The 16898-nt window shown below is 51.3% G+C and overlaps 1 protein-coding gene across 3 annotated transcripts in view; it reads left to right on the top strand.

The window, feature by feature from the left end:
- Window positions 1–8063: 8063 nt before the first annotated feature.
- Window positions 8064–16898, top strand: part of ACSL6 (acyl-CoA synthetase long chain family member 6) — a 47958-nt gene continuing 39123 nt past the window's right edge. For 2 of the 3 annotated variants that reach the window (XM_072873193.1, XM_072873191.1), the window contains exon 1: window positions 13679–13878. In XM_072873193.1, coding sequence (XP_072729294.1) covers window positions 13869–13878 — 10 coding nt within the window. In that variant the 5' untranslated portion in view covers window positions 13679–13868. Of the gene's footprint in view, window positions 8097–13678; window positions 13879–16898 lie in introns of those variants that run through there. The other variant, XM_072873192.1, reaches the window with a different exon arrangement.

Here is a 16898-nt window from a genome sequence, read left to right on the forward strand (position 1 = left end):
GGCGGCTCTTTTCCTGTGGCTTTTTCTTGGCTTTGCTAGATTATTTCTTCATACAGACCCAAACAAAATGATTGACTTAATCACCCTCTTTCTGATCAGGAACGAACAGGAAAGAAGAACATCTATTAATACAATTTTTTATTTTTAAGTGCTCTGCATGTGTTCTTTGGTGATGGATCAATACAAGTAATGAGTTTCTTCCATCGCTGCTATTTATATCTCTTGTGCTATCGTGCGAAGCCAAAGTCCTGCAGGTCCTTGGCACCGGGGTCCCATCTGTCCCTGCTGCCGTCCCTGCAGGGCTGCGGGTGCCAGGAGCACGGGCAGCTCTGAGGAGGGCCACCCGCAGTGCTCCGTTCCTGCAGCTCTCCGGCCTTGTCCCCTCTGGAGAAGGTACCGGTGTCCAAACTGCTTCGGCCTCTCTCCTCTTCTCCCTCTGAACAGGAGGGCTTACAGAGCTTGTGAACCCAGATGCCCTCTTACCCTGGAAACTAGTCAAACGCAGTGGAGTAAGGTGTACCAGAGAGCAGGTGGCTTTAAAATATGGATAAATGTGCTCGAAATAGAGCTGTAAAATCCATGAAAACCCAGTAGGAGCCCTCACGCTCCTTTCTGCGCATTCCCATAGTTTGCCGGGAGCCATGTCTGGCTCTCCAGGGGCTTTTCTTCCCAGACACGCTGATTCAGAGTCTTTGCAAATACTTTTTCCGAGACTCGGAGGAACTTAGAGTTGATACCGTACAGCGTGATATGAGTAAATGTTTTGCTGGGCTCGGACTCATTGCCATAGTGTGCTATCAGCACTTATCGATGACGAGTCATCTACTGTGTCAAATCCTCCTTCCACCATAAAGATTGTCACGGAGCCTTCAAGGTGACCTGCGGCCGGTGGGGAGGCAGGCGAGGCCAAGGGAGGGAAGGGGCCAGAGGCTTTGCCTGATTCTGCTTCTTCCTTATGCTCTGTATATAGATCAAATTATAAATATTTTACCGTTCTACTGGAGGCTGCGCTATAGAAAACTTGGTGGCTGGTGATGAGAAAGGATAAGACACTGCGAAGAGCAGCGATTGCAGTGATGTACGTACAATCTGTAGCAGATACTTTGGAAAAGGATGGGTAAAAATGCAGCCCCAGGTCAGTGTGGGCTGAGTTCACAGCAGGCTTTGGCAAGACCCTGCAGTGATTCTCTCACAAAACCCAAGTATCGCACTTGCTGTTCCAGAAGTTCCTCTGTTAGCCACGTAAGGTGCTTTTCTGTCTTCCATGCTGTGTGGTATACCACTCTCAAAAATGTGGAAAGAAGATAAATCCAACCACCTTGTCCAAGTCATTTTCTTTTGCGCCACAGAAAGAAAGTGTCACTTGTCAAAAAATAAAAGTATCATTCAGTGGAAATCACCATCTCATTAGGAAACCCCCAATTAAGGGAGGAAGAGTCTTTATATTTAGACCTGTGTGCTATGGTGTTGCAAGATTGCAGCTCACATTTCCATTTGCTCAATGATGTGGCTGCTGTGGTGTAGATACAATCTCAGAAACAGCACATGTGAACTCCAGTGAACAGTTTCCACTTCATTACTGCAAAATACTGCTGCAAAATCAGTGTCAGATGGGTTGGCCTTGGTGAAGCCAACGGGCTCCAGAAATACCTGGGTTTTGTTACGTGGCTTTGCTCACCGAGCTCAGCTGTGTCACTTGGCACAGCGAGCAGCGATTCCTGTCCGACGGGAACGCTGCACGAGCGGTGAGATGCCGGGTGATTCAGAAAAATAACAAACCCGGAGAAGGGTCTTTCCTCCGCTGTTGCCTGTGGCAGAGGTGGGTACCTGTATAAGCCCATCGTCTAGTGGCCAAACTCCAAGACAGCCTCCACCGCACTTGCTGCTGAGGGTTTTGGTGATGGCAGGAAGGAGGGGAGCACCAGTCCCGTGCCTGGGAACGGACACCTGGATGCTCCGTCTGGACACCTGGGGTTGTGGTTTGAGCACAGATGAAGGATGGTTGCCTGCAAGGCTATCGGCCTGACGGCAGTCACCGCAAAGCCTTCATTTCTGAGTTGCACCTTCAGGCCCGGAAGCGCAAGTGCTGAGGTGGCAGGGACCTGGCATGGGGTGCCACCTCGGCTGGCCCTTCAGCAGATGCGTGACCCTCCCTGCTGTGAACACACTTTCATTTTGGAAAGTTGTTCTAGAAACTTTTGCTCCAAAATCTTCCAAGTTCCAGCTCAGATTTGCTTATGACTAATCTAGATCCTGCTTGTTTGGATGCCAGCGTCATGTCTCAGCCAAGCCGTTTGTTTTCCCCCGGTGTTTCCTTCCTGACCCACAGCCCAACCTCCTCTCCGAAACAGTTGCCCACGTGGCAGCTCTCTGCCCCTGTCCTGCCTGCTCCCGGGGCCGGGTCCCCTCCTCAGCCTGGCAGACAGCCTTTGGAAAGGATGGGGTTTTCCTGCTGTGGAGAGCACAGGCAGCGCGTGGCTGGGTGCAGAGGTGGCTCCCTTTGGGCCGCCGCTTGATCTGTCGTTGCATGGAAAGCTGCGCAGCCTTCCTTTCCCGGGCTAGGCAAGCCAAGCCACTGCGCTTGTTCATGGCCGAGAAGAAAAGGGGCTAAAATGACCTTTCCTTCTCCCACCAGCCATCAAGGAATCGAGGCTGCATTGTCCCCGTGCACAAGGTAGAGCAGCCCCTGGGCTGCGCTGACCTGCGTGGGCTGGTGATGGTGCCTGGGGAGGGACGGAGGCTCAGGAACAGCCTCCTCGGGGAAGGACATGCAAGTGTCTCTGCATGGCGAGGGTCAGAGCCACGCTCCCCTCCGCCTCCAGAGCAACGAGCAGCTCCTCTCCCAGGGCTGCCAAATCCCTAAAACCAGTTAATGAGCAATACGGACATTGCTGTGACCCCCGGGGTGTCCCAGTCGCTGCTAGATGGCACCAGCTGAGAGCCACAGCCAGGGAACGCACCGAGGTCTTTGCTGAACTGGGATTCATTTTGTTTTACTCCAAGGGTGAGTATGAGCTGGTCAGCACAGGAACCGGCACTGAAATTGCTAAGCTGATTTAATTTAATTTTTTTTTTATTTGAAAAAGTGTCTAGAAAGAGAGTAAAGCATTCTGTTGTTGACTGAAAGGAGTTGGAAGTGATCTAAGGCAAACTTGCACTGAAATTACAAAAGATGTGAATCATGTGGCTTTAAGTGTCTTTTCTGCAGAGACTAGTACTTAGGTATAAAAAGTGGAAAGAACATTATTTAGAGTTTGTTTCAAGATTCTTTCAAATGGTGGAGAAAAAAGACAAATATATTAGAATCCCTTTTGAAATGTTAAGTGTATTTTACGCCCTATGTCCAAGATGGTTTGGGCAGAACCGTTTGCCATAACTCCAGCTGACCTAACCCAGAATTCTTTTTTCTGCCACAAAATGTTCCAGTAACTCCCTGAGCACCCAGCTGAGAGCAGCCTGCTTGCGAAAGGTCACCCCAGTCATACCAGCGCCCTGATGCCACTGGCCCTCGGAGCAGAGACCGATTCCCACAGCGCCGCGTTGGCTGGGGGTCCCCGCACACCCCACGTGTGCTGCTGCGGGGGGCGGCCGGGCTTTTGGGGATGCTGGGGAGGGCAACCCCCAGTGCCCTCCTCCCTCTGCCCCTGCGGAATGCCCAAGCCCTGGTTTTATTCTGCCTGAAAAGGGATTTTTTTTTTTTTTTTTTTTTTTTTTTGTGCCTCCTCCCGGCCGCCTCTCCCCAGCCAGGCAAATCGCCGCAGCTGAGAGGCTGCCGAGGGTGGTGTGATGCTCTGACCTGCCAACAACAATTCAGGGCTGTGTTTCCTTTCGGAAAAGGCATTTGCATATCCTCTATTCGCTTTATTTATTAAATACATTGGAAAAGGCAAAAGCTCTGGGTCACTGAGACTGAAGAATGGGCTGCCTGAGGGCCTCTCCCCGCCTTAACTCTTTGAAACCTTGTGTCTTAGAGGGACACGTCTTAAAATATCCAGAAAGGGGGATTTCAAGGCTGCTTTTGCAGCAGGGAAGGGGAAGAGGGCTGGAGATGGGGAAAAGCCTGACAGCGAGGAGGCAGCGGAAAGGTGCCATGTATCTCTGAACTGAAAATTCACTTCTTGCGGCCGTGGACAGACCTGGGGAGAGTTTGTAAAATTTAGCATGGGCAGAAATGCCTTCATGAGGACTTGAAAATATCTGTGAAAATCAGAGAGCAAAAGCAAGTTACGGTAGTGCCAGGCACAGAAACGTGCAGCGTGCTGCAGGGTGTGAAAATCAGAAAGTGGAACTGGCTAGAAACAAAAATACAAATAACCTAATTGCTGCTTAATTTAACAAAATCCAAACAACCCTAAAGCAACAGCAAAGACCCTGAAACACAAACCAAGTGTTTAAAAACATTCAAACAATGTAACCGCTTGTTATTACTGTCAAAAGAAAATAAAGTTTCAGTGAAGTATTTCACTTTGAATATTTACGGACGTCTCCAATCACAGCCCAACCACAGATTTCTCAAAAACCTTCTGCGAGATGATGCCAATCCCCCCCTTTTCCCCTCATTTTCCGGCACGGTGCCAGGCCCTCGCTGCCGGGCGTTCTGGAGCTGGGGGTGGGGCTGGGGCTGGTGGGTGCCAGCCCCGTTGACGTGCCAGGATGCGGAAGGAAGCCCTTTGGACCGGGACAGGATTCGGCCCCTGCACCTCACTGCGTGCTCCCACTGCGCTCAGCTGCAAAATGGAGAGTGTGCTTCTGGATGCCTGTAAACTGTTTTGAGGATGACAGCTGGGAAGAGATGCATAAGCAATGAAATCATCATCGTGGGTTTATTTTTGTTCCCTCACCATCCATTGGCATCCTTGTGGTGTAAGGAAATGGAGGGCTAGAGGGAGAGGAGGCAGAAACACTTGCCTGGTAGCTTCACAGTAGTGTTCCTAATTATTGAATTAATCCTCTGTTCACGCAGTATGTTTCCTTCCTGCTGCTCTTTGTAAGTGGTCAAAAATATACGCTGTATAATCAATACAAGCACAATATGTCACCAAAAGTCACAGAAAGGAAAAATTGACTGCTAAAAAGAAACACAAGAGAGTAAAGTTCCCCCAACTTTTTTACGTGACTTCCGTTATTTTAACTTGTGGCTGTTTTTTATTTCTAGTCGCGGCAGGATTTTCCATGGATGGGCTTTAAGGAACGTAGAGATACTGTTGGCAGATTGCCGTTCAGTGACTGAAGCTATCACCCTGGGTTGTGGGAGTGCCCTGAAAGACGAAGCAGCAGTTTTTATTGAGTTCTCAGCATTTTGGAGTGCTGTGTGGGACTCTGGGCCATGGAGCGATGAAAGCCCAGGAGCTCGCGGGCCGGCTCCGAGCTCGGTGTGGTTTCCTGGTGGTGCAGCCTCGGTTAGCTGCTCTGATGGCTCTGCATCCTCCTGGCCGTAAGCATGACTGCTTAAAATTCCACCTTAATCTGTGTTTCTCATTTATTTTGATAAAGCATAAAAGCATAGAGAAATTCAATACGTTACTCTCTCTTACAGTACTCTTCTTTCACGTTGCGTTTGACTGTGAGCATTAAAAGCACTGTGATTTACTGATACAACTTTTTTTTTTTCCTGGACAGGTGGTCTCAGCCAAATCCCATAAAAGTCCTTTGAAGTCTTTCCATTGATTTTACTGGTAGTTGGATCTCACTGGGCTTTAGACTGAGCAGTACTCAGCACAAAAGGTGAAGTCTTATTTCCTTTGTCCGTGTAGAGTATAAACATCCCTGCTACTTACCACGCTAAGGCGAGGGTCAGGTTTGGGCAGGTTTCTGCAGAAGCGGCAGTCACTTGAGTCCTGGTTTGAAGCGCAAAGGGCTTTGTAGCTCCTCGTGCCTTGGCCCGGTCCTGGGTGCTCAGCACCTCCGGGCTCAGCCCCGCCAGCCCTCAGCCTCACGTTCCGCAGAGCACAGCTAACGCGTCTGCAGGAGGATCGTACGCATGCTTGAACCGTCCTCTGAGTGCCGGTGCCAAAGGCTCTTAGAGCAAAACCCTGCTTATGGTGAACTGCATGCTTTCCCTCGGCTACATGTCCAAAAAAGGAGGTTGCCTTCCCATAAAACGCTCTCCCGATTACTCTGCTCTGCAAATCACCTGGCAGAAAATGCTGGGGCATTGGAGAAGCTTTTATTCTGTGTATTACTTAGAGCGTGCTTACGTCCATCTTCCTTTAAGGTAGGAAGCCTAAATCCAGTTTTCTCCCTTTGTTCTGTCTCACGTTTCTCCTATGGTTGTTCCAGCAAGCGAGTCCTTATGCTGTATGTATGTGCAATGAAAGCAAGACAAGAGAAAGGGAGTAACTGCTTAGGGTATTTACCGGGGAGTTAGGAGGGTCTGAAGTTGTCCTGAAAGACTGGTTTTACTGAAGCTCTCCGCCCATGCTGAGAGTCTGTCGCCCACTGTCATCTCCACGGAGGTAGGCAAGGGCATCCCTTACCAACAGGTGCTTGAAAGAAGACCTCTTCCAAATAAATGCAGCACAGTAACTTGTTTTTAATCCAATATTTATTTAAAATCAGTATTCCCACATCCCCTCTGGAGCACTCCATCACGAACACAACTCTGTTGTATCCGTGGGCTAGAGGCACCCAAGTGCCCAGCCAGCCCCGGGCCGCTCACCCACCTGAAATATTTTCCTGACTACAAAGTTTCTCTCAAGCTGTGGCTCATAAGGAGCAAAGAGGCAAGAATCTGAGCTGATGAATATTGTCGAGGTCCCATTAAGCCAGCACTGTGATGCTGATTTACACCAGCAGACCGTTTAGGCCAGTGCTCCCTGCCCTACCCTGGCAAATTCATGAATTAAGCCTGATTGCAGAATACCCACATCTGAGCCAAAGGAGTGATGTTTGACAAGCTTGCCTGCAATCTCATGAAATATTCTCCTCGTTCAGGAGTGTTAAGTGCTCTTTGAGAATTCTCCAAGTGCACAATATCGCAAGTACAATTTAGGACAGGTCAGACAAAGTTTATTAACTATGATAATAGTGAAAGAGTGTTCAGACAGCATCTCCCCCTCTGCTCCCCTCTTCTCTGCCAAGGGACTGGGGAGACCCAGCCTATATACGGTTTCAGGAAAAAAAGAAAGAGGTGAGGAAAACAAGAATTTCAGTGTTAGCAAAGCCAGGTATCCATCCCTGGGAGGGACGGGCTCCTCCAGGGCCTTGCTTGTAAAGAACGTGGCAATGTGGAGAGGGGCTCGTGGTGGGGCCCAGAGGAGTGGCCCACCCGGGGTTATCCTAGCTCGGAAGCGGGGAGTTGGAAGCAAGCAGAGACTGTTAGCTTTCAGTTGAAAGGAATGTTCTTTTAGTTAGGATAAACGTCTTAGCCAGACCTCTCAAATCTTAAGTATTAGTAATTTTACCACCACAAATGAATTGCAAAGGTTTGGTTTTGTTATTATGGGTGTAAATTAACAAGAAGTGGTTTCAGCTCAAATGCCAGCTTTTTTCTTTGCTTTTAATATATGTAACGATATAAGGGTGATGTTGGCAATAGTTATTCTCTTGCAGTTTTATTGATTCAGATGATTTACATTTATTCTACTCAAGCTACCACGTTTCTAATTTAGCAGGCTAGGACTGGCAACGCAGACTTTCTCAGTGTCAGAAACTTCATCTTACGATGAGTTTTCCCAAAGGGAAAAAAAAAAACCCAAACCGATGCCGTCTTTCATTTTAAACTCAGCATTTGCAGGAAGGCTTTGCAGTTTTACATCCAAATGCCTTGCCAAGAGTCTGTTAGGAGCCGTAAAGCTTCCAGTGTGACAAGTAGATGTGTCAAAATCATGCAATATTCAGTGGCAGAAGGGGTGAGCTGTGCCCAGCTGCGAGAAGTCGGGCGAAGGAGAAGCTCCCACAACCGGGAGCGGGAGTCTCCAGTGCCTGAAGGGTTACACCGGGGCACTGCTGCCGCTGCGCTAATACAGCCTAAGCTGATATTAGCCGAGCTTAACTTCTTTCAGCAGTTTGCAGATGGGAAAGGGGTGGGACGTCCTGGAGTCAGCAGTTCTCCAACGAGTGCATCAACGCCAGCTCCGGCGGCCTGAGCCCCAGCCGTGAGCCGATGCGTGCGAGGGGAGGGGAGGGTGGGGAAGGGAAGGGAGGAGAGAGGAAGGGAGGGGAGGGTGGGGGTTCCCTGGCGTGGGTAAATCCACGGCTATAGTTGTTTTTTTTATTCTTGCAATCTTGGTGAGGAGCCCGGGCGGGACCCCGCAGGCTCTGCTGTAGTTGGGCTGCGGGATGCTGAACAACACAAAACCACCAAAAAAAAAAAAGGGGGGGTGCAGAGGGGAACCCCACGGGCGCTGCTGCAGGAAAAGGTGGTCTCGGCTGTGTTTCTGGGTGTTGCAATGTGGGGAGAGCCCGCTGGCGTGGCTGGCAGGCCGGGGATGAAACACCAGCAGCAAGAAGGAGTTTGTGGCTTTTGCAGTTTCCTGTTGTTTCAGATGTTTCTACCAGCCTTGGAGGGGGGGAAGCTCCAGCCCGGCCCTGGCTGGAGGTCGCAGCGCTGCGGGAGGCCGGTCCCGCGTGGGCTGGGGAGCCCCAGCCGCAGGAACGGCGGTGGCCGCTGCTGCCAGCTCGGGGTCCAGCCCCGGGGCTCAGGGACCCCCCAGGCACCTCTGGGGCTCACCGGTGACGGCAGCTCTGCCTGCACCCGGCCATGTGCCGGGGACAAGGTCACTCGGATGCAGAGATGGAGGCTGGTTTCTGGGGGTGCCCCGGGAGGGCTCTGCCGGTTTGGGCTTCATTCCCCAAAACATCAGGGCTTGTTTCCGATAGCAGGAGCTCTTCAGAGACCGGCATACTCGCTTAATTGTGGTTGACACCCTGCGGGCTTCTAGGCTTTTCTGTATATTGAGTTTCAACCACCCAGACTTCGAGGAGGGCTCTTTGCGATGGACGTTGCTGTCTGTGGGATCTCCAAATGCTGGTGACTGCCAAAGCTACGTAGCGGTTGCAGGTTACAAGTGTTAAACGTACTGTGGGATGCGGTTCCTAATCGAACGCTGTGGATTCACACCTCCCGCAAGCACATAACCACGTGCGTGCTCCATCCACCTGGGAAGAGCCTGCCGGCGCGTGGGGTGCGAACGCTGACGGGGTGTACCCTGCTGTTAGGCACAGGACATGGAAACCTTATCTGTAGGCATGCGATACCCGCTCCGGATGTCGAGCGTGGTGTCTTGCTTGTCGTGTTGCAATTAGTGTGTCCCCATCCCTGGTGCATCCCATCCTTTGGCATGATGGGGACAGGTTGGGTTGGGCATGTGAAGAGGATGCTTTCAGGGGTTTTGGAGAGGCTCCTGCAGGGTGGAGGGTCCCTGCTTGCTCCTGGTGGTCACAGCCTGGTGGGTCTGGCGTGGCTGCTCAGCACCGCTGCCGAGGTGGCTGCGTGCAGCTGCGGGGCCTCCTCGGAAAACCTGCAGAAACCAAACATGGTTATTTGCTGTTTTCCAGCGCAGTGAGAGCGGTCCCTAACGTGGTGACCATTTCTGCAGTGAACGGTCTGTTTTTACTGGCTTCCCGTGCAAGAGAGAAACGTAAAGTTATGTTCCTTTAAAAGCACGGTGATATTCTCGCGCGCAGAAAATACGCGGGGATTATTTTGAGAAGCTCTGGCTGCTTGCGGGCACCGTGTTTCGGTGATGGCTGCTGGCGCGGGGCCCAGGCAGGCAGAGGGCACGGCGGGAGCCGGCAGGTCTGTGCAGCGGGCAAGGCTGCCGCACCGCGCTTCTCCTGCCTGTCCCGCTGCCTGTCCCGCTGCCTTCGGCCGACCCGCAGCGGGAGGAGTTGCTTCCCTTCAGGTCTTTTGGCGCATGACCTGCCTCCTTCTTAACCCTTATTTTCTTGCCCCTTATTGCACTGCAAGGTTGCCAAAAAAGCCTTGAGCAACTTTCAAAGCCGCCTTCGGCTGCTAGTTTGTTTTGGGATAAAGCCTGGGTCTGATTCGGGCAGTCACGTTATACGTGCACAGGGTCTGGATAAAACCCTGCTCTCTCCAGGTGTACTTACACCTTTTTACCCCTCGCTCCTTCCCATCTGCGTGGACAGGGTCCTTCAGAAAAGCGCTACAACTTGCAGGGCGCTTGATTGGTAATTAACCTGTTCTAATTATAGAGAGCTTACTGTAAGCGAGGGATACAACTGTACTTATTATAGTTAGATCATGACATGACTGTTACTTTTTTTAAGCTCCTATTTTCGACGTCATTTTCTAGTTACGGATTCCAGCGTGACAGCCATAACGCCGTCTTCACGGGCACACGTTTGATGCACAACTGGCAGAGGGCCTTTTGGTCTGCTCGTTGTTCATATGGCTCTGCTTTTACCGCGGCGGCAGGTCAACAAGTTTTGGAGCTCTTCAAGCTGTAGTATCGGCTTAAAGCGAATTGCTCCTTATAATAAAGACAGTGCTTAGCTGTTATACGGTACAAGCTAGCAGGTCTCAGCCTCAGTCTACGTCTTCTGCAGCGGCAGATGAAAATCTGCGGTGCGACAGTGCACGGGCAGCATCCTGCAGACAGCAACGGGCCCGATTTCCAGGATCTTCACGGCTGGAGGCAATGCCAGCTGCAGTTTGGCCCGTTTAGCCCTGCGGCAAACACTTTCTCCATAACTGTTGATATTACAGAAGGCAACACGAAATTGAAATTTGACCAAGTAAGAGTTTCAGTCCAGTCTGAGCTGTCAGCGAAACACCGCAGGCTAACGCATGGCAGGGAGGTGGTGTACAAAATGTTCCTGTTCTTTCCTGTCCTCTGCAGGACTAGCTCTGAGCACGCCATTGCGTCGTCTCTTAAGCGTTATGGAAGGTCTTCTGTTAGAAGCTTGTTTAGGTTTCTACATCACTTTGGATGATGCGTTCCCAAGGCTGCCGTACTTGCCCGAATAGAAAGCAATGGCCGTGCAGGACGCTCGGAGTGTTATTTGGAAACCACTTCATTGTGGTACTGCCACCAAAAGAAACAGCGGCAACAAACGCAAAAAGGTTTGCAGCTGGATCAGTCCCCCTGCGCCATTCCCTGGGCAGCCGCACAAATATTTGTGCTGGTGCCTGGGAAAGGCAGGGTGGGAGTGGGAATGACACCCGGGGCGGGAGGGCTCCTTGCGCTGGCAGGACTCGCTACGCCAGCCAGCCACGGCCCGGGGTGTAGCGGGGCATCGCAGCCTGCGTGGGCTCGCCTGTGGTGTGCTGCCGGTAGGGTGGGAGGTGGGTGTGCGGTGGGTGGGTGGGGGAGCTGCCCTGCTCCCACCCACCACGGTCAGGGAAAGCACAGGGTGGTCCCTGAGACCAGTCCCTGCAACCACGTGCTGCAGTTCCAGCATTAAGCGAAGCCACCCGGAGCCGTGCTGCCGCCAAGGTCTCCAGCCCCCTCCCTGCACGCACGCTTCTGGCTCCGTCATGGCACTGGTGCTTATAGCGCCGTGGCCCCACGATGCCACGGGATCACCCCAGGTGGGGATTTGGTTGGAAACGAACCATTTTTTCTGTTACTTTTGCGGGACAGTTAGTTTTGTGCCAGCTCAGTTGCCTGCTCCAGCCAACAGCCATGCACCCCAGGGTGGGCATAAGGCAGAGGGGAGCGCTGGCCGGTGGGGGGGAGCCCCACGGCCCGTCCAGCAGTGGTGTGGGTTTGGGTCACCCCATCCCGCTGTGCAAACAGCAAGCAGAAATCAAACCTGGTGCAGTATGTGCACGCAGCGGGAGAGCAGCCAGGGCCAGCTCCTGCCTTCTGCTGTCCCTTCAACCCCCCCCGTGTCACTGCGACCGGTCTCGCACATACTGACCATGCAGCCACAGCCAAGGGCAGGGTGTGAATGGTCGCGGAGAGCTGAGCTGGGCTGGGAACTGGCAGCGTAGGGACCTGCCTGCGTGCCTGTCCTTGCCTGGCAGTGACCTGCTGTGGGGACAGGGCAGAGCCAGCCCACAACAGCCAGGGCTCGTGTACCTGCTTCTTCCCTGCCTGGGCGTGCAAGAGCGGAAAATTTCACCCCAAATCTCCTTTCCTCCCCCCAGCCCTGGGCTAGGGGCTTTGCAGACTGAGATGGCCACAGAGGGCCTGGCTCTGGCGTGTTCAGGCAAAGGAGACTGAAAATGAGCCCTGCAGTGTGCTGCAGAGGGGGTGACGTCCCACCTGGGTGCCTTGAAGGGCAGCGTGGAGTCTGCAGGGGGACAAAAAGTGATCCCCGGGGGCTCTGGGTACCCTGTGGGTTGGGGCTGGGAGTGCTGGTGCAGTCGAGGCTGAGGCAGAGCGCTACTGCAAATCACAGCCTCTGCTGAGCGCCGAAAGGTGTGCTGTTCATAAAAGCAAGAAAGGAAGAAAGAAAAAAAAAGACTAGAACAATGAAATGGGCATTAGCAAGGTCTGTAGCTGCACTTCCCCAGCCCTGGGTGCTGCGGTCGGACACCCCCCTCCTTCCCCTGCCGCGGCTGGCTGCTGGTCCCTGCGCCTCTGTATTGACCAGCACTGCCACGGCTGCAAAAACTTCAGGTTACTGAGGTTCTTAGCCGGATCACGGCCTCTACAGGCAGTACGAAGCTTTGTTTAAATCAGTCAATATTTGAAGGCAAATGTCAAAACTTTGCCTGGCAACAAGCCGTCAAGCTCTTTGCAGAGCACCTTTGTCTTTCCGCTCTGCAAAACTGGCTGTCATGGGTGCAGCTGCCTTCTCCCTCTCCATTCAGTGCTTCTCTTTGTACTCTGCCCCAGATAACTATTTTTATGCAATTATTTAAGCTGTTTGTTCGCTGCCTGTCACACGGCATTCAAGAACCATATAGTATATGGGACAATCAACTATCAAAGTCACTCAGACAAAAAAAAAACCACCAAAAAAACCCCAACAAAACCCCTTCTTCGCAAGAAGTGAGATTTACAAACGATCATGGGTACCTGTGGGAAGTGCGGGAGCTTTGCAGATGCTCTGGAAGCAGCTTCCAGAACTGAACCCCAGCCCTGGCAAGAGCAGCACCGTGGTGCAATGCGGGGACAGAAAACAGCCCCCCTTTAACGATGCCTGCAGGGCACGGTGCGGAAACATGAGCCCCAGCAAACACGCACAGGATTCCCTGGCACCTGTAAACTCTTTTCCATAAGGCTGAGGGGCAAATTCTCTCCTGCTGTAGTCACCTCCGTGGGTTGCTCACATGGGCCCTGCTGCCGCGAGCACGAGGAAGCAGGCAGGATGCGGGCAGGGAAGGATCAGGCTGCGGTTTCCCCAGATGAAACTTTGCAGCCCCTGAGCTGGTTTTGGCACAGCCGGGTGAGCGGTCCTGAAAGAGCTGCAGGCAAAAGACCAAAGAGCCAGAAAACCACACAGCTTTGGGGATTTGCTTTTTCTTCTGGCTGGGTTACGATTTAGCTTGGGGGAATCGCCTGAGCCTGCTTTGGGCAAGCATGCAGCAGCCGCGCTGGCACGAGAGGGGTGTGATGAGGAGGACAGCGGGTGCAAAAATATCCCAGGTGGATTTTGCCATCTGAACTTCATCCTCTGCAACCACAGACCGAGATTTTTAGCCTGGTCAATGAAACCTTGTGACTCTGGTTCATCACGTGCTAGCACTGGGTAACATTTTAAGGACATTTCAGCAGTTAGAGGAGCTTTTTCGTCACCGTGCCTTAGGCAATTGATAGACTTCAGAGACGACAGAGCTCTGCGCCGTTGAGTTTTTTCCTTCTGGTAGGAAACTTAAAATACTTGCACGGGCTTCCTAATGCTTCGTTATCCAGACGAGTGGCAGATTTGGACCAGGATCCCAGCCTCAGCTTTCCTGTACGCATGAGTCACGGTGGCTTCAGAGTACTGTTGTGCCGATCTCCCCGGGGATGCAAAAAGGTATTTTTAGGTTGGTTCACATCTGTGAGCTGTGCCTGAGCGTGGCGAGGAGGTGTGGGACCAGAGGGTGAAGCTTTCTGGGGGAGTTTGGCATCGGCGGCTGAATAGGTGGACCCCACGCAGAGGGATGAGGCGGCAGCGTGGGGCATGGGACATTTCCAGCCAGCCGGGTGGTGGATTTTGCTCTCTGAAACATTACGAGTGTGTAAAGTAAGATCTCCGCACAGCCACTGAATTATTTATTGAATAATTTCTCTTGGCAGGGGACTGGTATGCTGTAGATATTTTAGATACTTTAAATACCTCTGTTTATGTGCGATTACTGTGCTCTTTCTGTAAAATTGGACTTTGAGGACATTGAGCTCCTTGTTAGCATTTTTCCCTTTTTAGTGGATGCTTGCAAAGATCTTGTGTCTTGCAAATGCATTTCTCGGCAGCGCAGAGCAGGAGGGAGCGGAGGCCAGCGCTGCTGCTCCGGGTTGCTTGGAGATCCCCATCCTTTGTCTGCGCCTGGCCTTTGGCGTTGGGGTGGCGAGGAGGCTGGAGGGGGCTGGTGGGTCCGTGGGGCCCCTGCGCCCAGCGCTGGCATCTGCCACCGGCTCGGTCCCCGAGAGCCGCAGCAGAGCGTGGTGCCGTGGTCCCGCTGAGGAGGAGCCCGTGCTGTTCACACACCAGAGACTTGGTGAGAAGGAGGTTTTTCAGGAACACAGAGCAGGAGCGTGAGATGTCTGTGCAATAATGCTAGTGGCACAAGTGTTAATCATCAGTCACCCAGAGCAGGGGGAAATTTATATATATATATTTTATGTATATATGCACACGCACACACAAGCATATCCACATATGCAGATATATAATTTTATGTGTGTATATATATACGTATATATAATGGTACCAAATCTTTTGGCAGCCTTCTCTCTGAGACAATTTTTCTGCACCAGGCACTTTTCTGCCTGCCTCTCTTAAAAAATAGTCTCACATCACTGGGCCAAATTTATACCACAGCTCCAACCGCATGCTGAACCGGTCCCTTTCATTTGTCGCTGTGCTCTCCTCGCTCCGTGCAGTAACCAGAGGACACGCGAAAGCATTGCTGCCTTCCTCGCCATGAACTTTATTTGCTTTATTCCTCTCCAGCAGATCAAAGAGGCTTGACCCGGCTGTAAAGCCTTTTTCCATGGCAGATAGCTCTGCCTCGCTGACCGGGGAGGGACAGTGCCGAGGGGGGTGAGCGGGAAGGCAGTGGCACGGGGACCGTCCCCGATGGCCTTGCCACAGCCCCACCTCTGCTTCCCGCACCCCAGACACCCACTTCGGGGTGCACCAGGCCCCCGGCCGGCTCCACCGGCACGAAAGCAATTCAAGCTAAAGAGGCTTACGTACCATTGAAACCTCATTCTTTAATAGTCTTGTTGGCAAACGGCCAGTTTAACAGATTGGACGGGTCTGCTTGCCGAAGGAAGGAGAGAAGGACATTTTTTGTTAGTAAAAATAAAATAAAAATTAAAACCTGCTGTTATTACATTTCTTGCTCACTGGGTGATTCTCCAGTGTCCGCTCACCGGGGAGATGCCACAGGCTTGCAGGCGTTGTGTGCCTTTCCTCCCTTGTTCGCTATCCATGCAAATAGACGTCCAAGAGCAAATATGTATTCTGCATCCATCGCCTCTCACACCTTCTTATGTTGTCTGAGGCCTGGCATAATAACCCAAAAAAAGCAATTTTATCTCTAAACTGGTTCATTTCTTTTTTTTCCCCCTTCCCAGTTATGACTTACTGAGTTATTGTGGAACCATAGTCAGTGAGGACTAATGCCTTTGCTGTGATTCTTAAATTAAATACAAAATTATGATTTGACCCTGCAAAGAACCGTGTAATCTAAGTAAAAGACGGTAATTGTGGTTTATGTATTGTTGCACTTGGGAGTCGATTATTTCACTCACAGTGGGTAAAATTAAGCATCTGCAAGAGTTTGTTTCGGTGGGTAGGGGGCATTTTTTTTAACGGAAAACACAGTTTTGATGACAATATACTGTCCCAAAAATCAAAGCAGTGATACATCACACGGAAGCCGCAGGAGTTCGCTTCAGTGTGATCTGACTGAAGGTGAGAGACATTAAACGGGGAAAAGGGCTATAGTGAAACATGTCCCTTTAGAGGAGCAAAAGCAGGTAAAGTTTAAGAAAGTTTTAAATAGTATTAGCCTCGGCTTGGTCGATAATCCCAATAATTGCTGAATCCCAAGTAGTTACAGCTGATTAATCCTTGCAGAGTACAGAGGGTCCCTGTTGCACATCTAAGTAAGTGCGAGATGGGTCGGGGCTGCGAGGTCGCCGGTGCCCGAGCTGCTCGCGGAGGGATGCAGGCCAAGGAATGATGTATTTCGGGTCCCTGTTGTGGCGGCGTGTTTATACCACAATTACACGTGCAGGCCAGGAAGCGGATAGGAGTCCCGCGAAAGTATGTGAGCCGAGTATCCCTTGTCTTCTGCTTCGTTTCGGGGCTGTTTACTGAATTTCTGCACATTGATTCTTTCATAGTTTCAGATACTTTTGGTGCTGATATTTTCCCCTTTATGTTCATCACGCCCTTTACTCTTTCTCAAGCAGTTTGTAGGGCTCGCAGGTTGTCTGGCTTCTTGTGTCACAGCAGTGCAACTCTTCTGTAAGGTTTTCAGTAGCTATCTGTAACGATCAATAAGTATATAATGGCATTTCCTCTCTGTGATTAACACTGTTCAGCTGGCTTTGGGCCTGCTATGAAGTGTGGCCTTACCATTTCCATAAATGCTATAGTGTCAAACTATTAAAACAGAGAACACAATTGACCTAATCTCAAACTAGCTGAAAATAGAAAGGTGGCCAAGTGCCTAAGCTTTCCAAATTTTCTCCTCTCTACTTAAATGAGGAAAAAATCTGCAGGTTCGGAATAAACTGGGTATTGCATTTGTGGCTGAAGGCTGGACTTCAGCTTTTGTGGTGGGAGATATCATTAGATCACTTGTTCTCATAAAATCTTTT

This window comes from Ciconia boyciana, chromosome 9 (genome assembly GCF_034638445.1).
Source record: "Ciconia boyciana chromosome 9, ASM3463844v1, whole genome shotgun sequence".
In the NCBI taxonomy this organism is placed as follows: Eukaryota; Metazoa; Chordata; class Aves; order Ciconiiformes; family Ciconiidae; genus Ciconia; species Ciconia boyciana.